Genomic DNA, 5,761 nt, shown 5'->3' with positions numbered 1-5,761 from the left:
AGCCCGGCGCCCACAGCCCCTCTGCCTGCAGATCTCGGACGCCGTGTACCGCCTGGTGTACGAGCAGGCCAGGGCGCGCTTCGAGGAGGTGCTGTCCAGGCTGCAGAGGGCCCGGCCGGCCATGGAGGCCGTCGTCCGCACCGACATGGACCAGATCATCACCTCCAAGGAGCACCTGGCCAGCAAGATCCGGGGTAGGCAGGCACCGCCAGGCCTGGGTCGGTGCTGGGTCTTTATTTCTTTTTTTTTGAGTCAGATTCTCATCTGTCACCCAGGCAGGAGGACAGTGGCACGCTCACAGCCACCTTAGCCTCAACCTGCTGGGCTCTGGCGATCCTTCCGCCTCAGCCTTCCAAGTAGACGGAACTATAGGCATGTGCCACCACGCCCGGCTAATTTTTTGTTTTATTCTAGAGATGAGGTCTCACCACGTTGCCCAGCCTGGTCACGAACCCCTGGACCTCACCTCAGCCTCCCAAAGTGCTGGGATTATAGCATGAGCCACCGTGCCTAACCTTTTTTTTCCCTTTTTTTAGAAAGAGGGTCTCGCTCTGTCACCAAGACTAGAGTGCAGTGGCACAATCATAGTTTACTGAAGCCTCCAACTTCCAGTGACCCTCCTGCCCCAGCCTCCTGAGTAGCTGGGATTATGGGTGTGTGCTACCACACCTGCCTAATTTTCAAAATTTTTGCGAAGTCTTGCCATGTTGCCCAGGCTGGTCTTGAACTCCTGGCCTCAAGTAATTCTCCTACTTCGGCCTCCCAGGTGCTGGGATTGTAGGCATGAGCCACCTCACCTGGCCAGGTCCTCCTTTGTATTTAATGATCCATGTGCATTTCTCAGCAATGTCTTGCTCCTTGATTGTTTTAAAAATCAGAATCAGCTGGGCTTGGTGGCTCAGCCTGGAATCCCACGCCTTTGGGAGGCTGAGGTGAGTGGACTGCCTGAGCCTGCGGGGCTCGAGACCCGCCTGGGCAGCAAGACCTCATCTCTACAATAAATCAAAAAAAATCAGCCGGGCGTGGTAGCGCATGCCTGTAATTCCGGCTACTTGGACGGCTGAGGTGGAAGGTTCGCCGGAGCCCAGCGGGTCGAGGCTGCGGTGGCCGGGAGCGGCCACTGCACTCCAGTCTGGGTGACGGAGTGAGACTCCAACTCAAAAAAAAAAAAAAATCAGAGTCAAATCTGTGCTGTTTTTGCCCCAGCCCCTGTGAGTTGCTTTGTGGCTGTTATTTCTATAAGCCCAGATCCTGAAGGTCAGAAGTTTTGTCCAGGAGGCCCATGCCTTCTGTTTGCGTATTTTCCCCTGTGTCCTTTTCGCGGTCGTCAGTTTCACTCTGCAACGATGTTCTTCCAGCAAATGTAACTTTCCCAGGTCCATTTGCACCCCTGTCTGGTCCAGCCAGAGGGACCCTGTCTCCGGCCGGACCCCAGACAGGCCCGCCATGCAGCTTAGCTATTGTCTGTGCCGTTGGGTCGTTCTCTGCCAGCTGCTTTTGTTGGGAACTGGATGGGACACAGAGCTGACATTTATTTTGTGGAACAACCAAAAGAGAAAAAAATAATTAAAAATTAAATTTTGTGGAACAAACAACATTAGCTGGGCAGCGGCGGGGGTGGGCCTCAAAATAACCCCTGGGTAAAAATGCTTTGGTCAGAATGTTCTGGAGGTGGTTCCTGCCACAAAGAAGAGCCCTTACATAATTACGCAGAGCCAGGCCACTCCATTCCCGAGCAGGATGGGCCCAGTTTTGTAAAATCAAGAGACTCATTGAATCCACTAAAGTGGTTTTTGTTTTCTCTTTTTAAGTAAGAGTGTTTAAAACAAAAACACCCAGAGGCATGTTTTTCCTCTGCTGCTAGCTGAGCATAAAACTACTGACACCTTTGGACTAGCTTCGTGCCATCATAGTTTTAGGAATACCAGAGGTCCAATCTCAGATACCCCATTATTTTTGTTGCATGGTTTTATTTTATTTATTTATTTATTTATTTACTCTGAGTTGGAGTCTCACTCTGTAGCTCAGAGGGGAGTGCAGTGGCCCAGCCTCGCCCTGCTGGGCTCTGGCAACCCTTCCGCCTCAGCCTTCCGAGTAGCCGGAACTACAGGCATGCACTACCATGCCCGGCTGATTTTTTGATTTATTGTAGAGATGAGGTCTCGCCAAGTTGCCCAGGCGGGTCTCGAACCTGCGGGCTCAGGCCATCCACTCACCTCAGCCTCCCAAAGGTGCGGGATGTTGCATGGTTTCATTCTTTTTTTTTTTTTTAAGTCGGGGTCTCATTCTGTCACCCAGACTGGAGTGCAGTGGCAGGATCATGGTTCGCTGCAGCCTCCAACTCCTGGGCTCAGGTGATCCTCTTGCCTCAGCCTCCTGAGTAGTGGGGACTACAGGTGTGTGCCACCATGTCCAGCTAATTTATTTATTTATTTATTTATTTGTTGAGTTGGAGTCTCACTCTGTTGCCCAGACTGGAGTGCAATGGCCGCTCCCGGCCACCGCAGCCTCGACCTGCTGGGCGCCAGTGATCCTCTCGCCTCAGCCTTCCGAGTAGCTGGAATTACAGGCATGCGCTACCACACCCGGCTGATTCTTGATTTATTGTAGAGACGAGGTTCCGCCAAGTTGCCCAGGCGGGTCTTGAACCCGCGGGCTCAGGCCATCACTCACCTCGGCCTCCCAAAGGCGCAGGATTGCAGCTGAGCCACGGAGCCTGGCTCCAGCTAATTTTTTCAATAGAGACAAGGTCTTGCTGCGTTGGCCAGGCTGCTGTTGAATTCCTGGGCTCAGGCAGTCCTCTCGTCTTGGCTCCCCAACTGCTGGATTTCCGGTGTGTGCCACTGTGCCCAGCGGGACTTACTACCTTCAACAGTTCGCCCACAGTGATTCTGCTGGCTAAGGTTGCCACCAGTGAATTTCCCTCAGAACTCAAGAATGGAGCATGCCGCTAGCTTCGGGGTTCTGGGGTGGCCGGGAGGGGCTCCTGGGGCGCCTGCTGATCCGGCGGCCTCGGGGCGCAGCCTTCATCCTCCCCAAGGCCGAGGTGTGTGTGCGCAACCACGTCCAGCCTTACATCCCGTCCATCCTGGAGGCCCTGATGGTGCCCACCAGCCATGGCTTCGCGGAGGTGCGGGACGTCTTCTTCAAGGAGGTCACCGACATGAACCTGAACGTGATCAACGAGGGCGGCATTGACAAGCTGGGCGAGGTGAGGCGGGCACTGTCCCCGGAGACCTGAATCTGGTCTGCCCCCGAAGGCCCTGGTGGCGTGACTCAGGGCAGCCACTCCCCTCCCGGGTCACAGGAGGCCAGGGGCGGAGGCCCCGAGGCCAAGTTGTAGAGCGTCTGGTGGGGCCGGCAGTCAGAGGAGAGGGACGGGGAACCCCAGCCGTCAGTCCTCACGTGAGGGGGAACCCCCCAAAGCTGGAACTGTCTTTGGAGGGCCGGCCCCTTCTAGTACAGGCCTCCCCTGCCAGGGAGTGTTCTGGGAACCCACGGGCCCCAGCGTACCAGCGAGTGGTGTTGTGAGAGGCTGCGTTCAGCTTCAGTGAGTTTGGTTTTTTTGGGGTTCAGTGCGTTCGCCCATTTCACGATGGGCGATGTGTGACGCACCTGCCCCACTGCGCTGAGCGTTCAGCAGTTTTTGGCCGAAAAGAGCAGGACCTCCGTGCCCCACCCTCGCCCAGTTTTGCCCCACGCGACTTTCTCTGGTTCCCTGAAAAGAAGTTCCCCGAGGGAAACGTTTTGCCCATGTGGAAGAGGTGAAACCAAAAATGGCAGAAGCACTAAAAACCATGAACGCGTTCAAAAACTGTTCTGAGCAGCGGGAAAGGCATATCCGTAGGTGTATGGTGTCAAATGAAGAGTAATTTGGAGGCGACCAAAGTTTAAACATAGGAGAATAAATACACAATTTGTCTAAATAAATTCAGGGGGTTTTTTTTGGTCCCTCTCATAAGCCAAGAGCCTAGCTAAGATGGAAAATAATTTTTTTTGTTTTGAGTTGGAGTCTCACTCTGTCACCCAGACTGGAGGGCAGTGGGCTGCTTCCGGCCACTGCAGCCTGGACCTGCTGGGCTCCGGCGATCCTTCTGCCGCAGCCTTCCGAGTAGCCGGAACTACAGATGTGCGCTACCATGCCTGGCTAATTTTTGATTTATTGCAGAGATGAGGTCTCGCCAAGTTGCTGGGGTGGGTCTCAAACCCGCGGGCTCAGGCCATCCTCTCGCCTCGGCCTCCCGAAGTGCTGGGATGACAGGCTGAGCCACCGAGCCCGGCCGGAAAAGAATTTAACCGAGATGGCAGGGAGAGAAGGACGGGAGTGGGGGGGACTGGCAAGCTTCAGGTGCCGGCAAGAGGTGAACGAGGTGGAATGGAAACCCCGCGGGCCCTCCAGGGGCAGCCCGTCGCTCTCACTTGACCTCAGCTGTCCAGCTTTCGTGGCGAGCATCCGGCCACAGTCCCTGTCCTGGGCACTTGGCTTCCTGGAGCCCATGCAGTCCTCGGGTACGGGCAGACTTGATCTTGTGTCTCAGCTTCCTCCCCTACACTCCCAGGGTGGGCGTCCACGAGACCGTCATAACCCTAGAACTCAAGAACTGGAACAGACCTTGGAGATCATGGATGCGATCTCCTGATTTAAAGATTTTTTTTTTTGGTCCCAGCCACCCCCTGAGGAGACCAGTGAGGAAGTGAGCAAGGAAGAGAGACAGAGGGATCTCGGCGGGACCTCCGGAAAGTGTTAGGGTCACACTCTCCCAGCGGGGCCCTCCAGAATGTGGGGTCAGGCCCGCTGGGGGGTGGGTGTCTGGGGTGCGATCCGATGCTGCATGAGAGAGACAAAGAATTGCACAGAAGTTAGATTAGAAAATATCATTTATTTAGAAGTAAATCAGAGAGAGAGAAAATTCACCTCCCCGAGGTCGGGGGTGGGGCCAAGGCCAGGAAGAATGGTGACAGCCGTAGCTCAGAGAGCACGTGGCCACACCAGAGTCTAGCAAGGCAATGGCCTTTTTTTTTTTTTTTGAGTCGGGGTCTCACTCTGCTGCCCAGGCTGGAGTGCAGTGGTGTGATCAGTGCTTACCACAGCCTCGACCTCCTGGGCTCAGGCTATCTATCCTTCCCCCTCAGCCTCCCGAGTAGTCGGGACCGCAGGTGCTACCCTGCCCAGCTAATTGTTCTGGGCTTGTGAAAAGACAGCATCTCAAAACGATGCCCGGGCCCGGTCTCCAAATCCCGGGTGCGTGTGATCCTCCTGCTTCCGCCTCCAAAAGTACGGGGATGACAGGTGTGAGCCACGTGCCTGGCCCGTCTCTTGATTGTGAGGCTGCGGAAACCGAGGCTCAGAGTGAGCGACTTGCCCAAGGCCCGCCAGAACCCCAGAAGGGGAGGAGAACCTCCCGGGGCCAGGCCGGCCTCTCCGCAGTACTGTCCTGGGCCCCCAGGCGGCCGTGCCCGGGAGCCAGGGCCTGGCCTCGGAGGGCCCGGGCAAGGGAGGGGCGTGCGGCCCACCAGGCCCCCGGCCCACCTCCCTGCCCCCCCACAGTACATGGAGAAGCTGTCCCAGCTGGCGTTCCACCCCTTGAAGATGCAGAGCTGCTACGGGAAGATGGAGCCTCTGCGGCTGGACGGGCTGCAGCAGCGCTTCGACGTGTCCAGCACGTCCGTGTTCAAGCAGCGCGCCCAGATCCACATGCGGGAGGTGGGCCCGAGGCCGCCCCAGTCCCGCCCCTCCCGACGGCCCCCTCGAGGCGGGGCG

General features: G+C 56.5%; 1 protein-coding gene across 1 annotated transcript in view; it reads left to right on the top strand.

Annotated features, from left to right (window-relative positions):
- FAM129B (family with sequence similarity 129 member B) overlaps nucleotides 1–5,704 on the top strand; it is a gene marked incomplete at both ends in the record, with an annotated part of 27,640 nt that extends 21,936 nt beyond the window's left edge. Inside the window, 3 exons of the mRNA XM_021719035.1 lie at nucleotides 26–194; nucleotides 3,024–3,211; nucleotides 5,549–5,704. Coding sequence (XP_021574710.1) covers nucleotides 26–194; nucleotides 3,024–3,211; nucleotides 5,549–5,704 — 513 coding nt within the window. The remainder of the gene's footprint in view (nucleotides 1–25; nucleotides 195–3,023; nucleotides 3,212–5,548) is intronic.
- Nucleotides 5,705–5,761: the final 57 nt, after the last annotated feature.

The sequence above is a fragment of the Carlito syrichta genome, unplaced genomic scaffold (assembly GCF_000164805.1).
Source record: "Carlito syrichta isolate Samal-C Ts95f unplaced genomic scaffold, Tarsius_syrichta-2.0.1 Scaffold314087, whole genome shotgun sequence".
Taxonomy (NCBI): Eukaryota; Metazoa; Chordata; class Mammalia; order Primates; family Tarsiidae; genus Carlito; species Carlito syrichta.
This window is presented reverse-complemented; position numbering and strand designations above follow the sequence as displayed.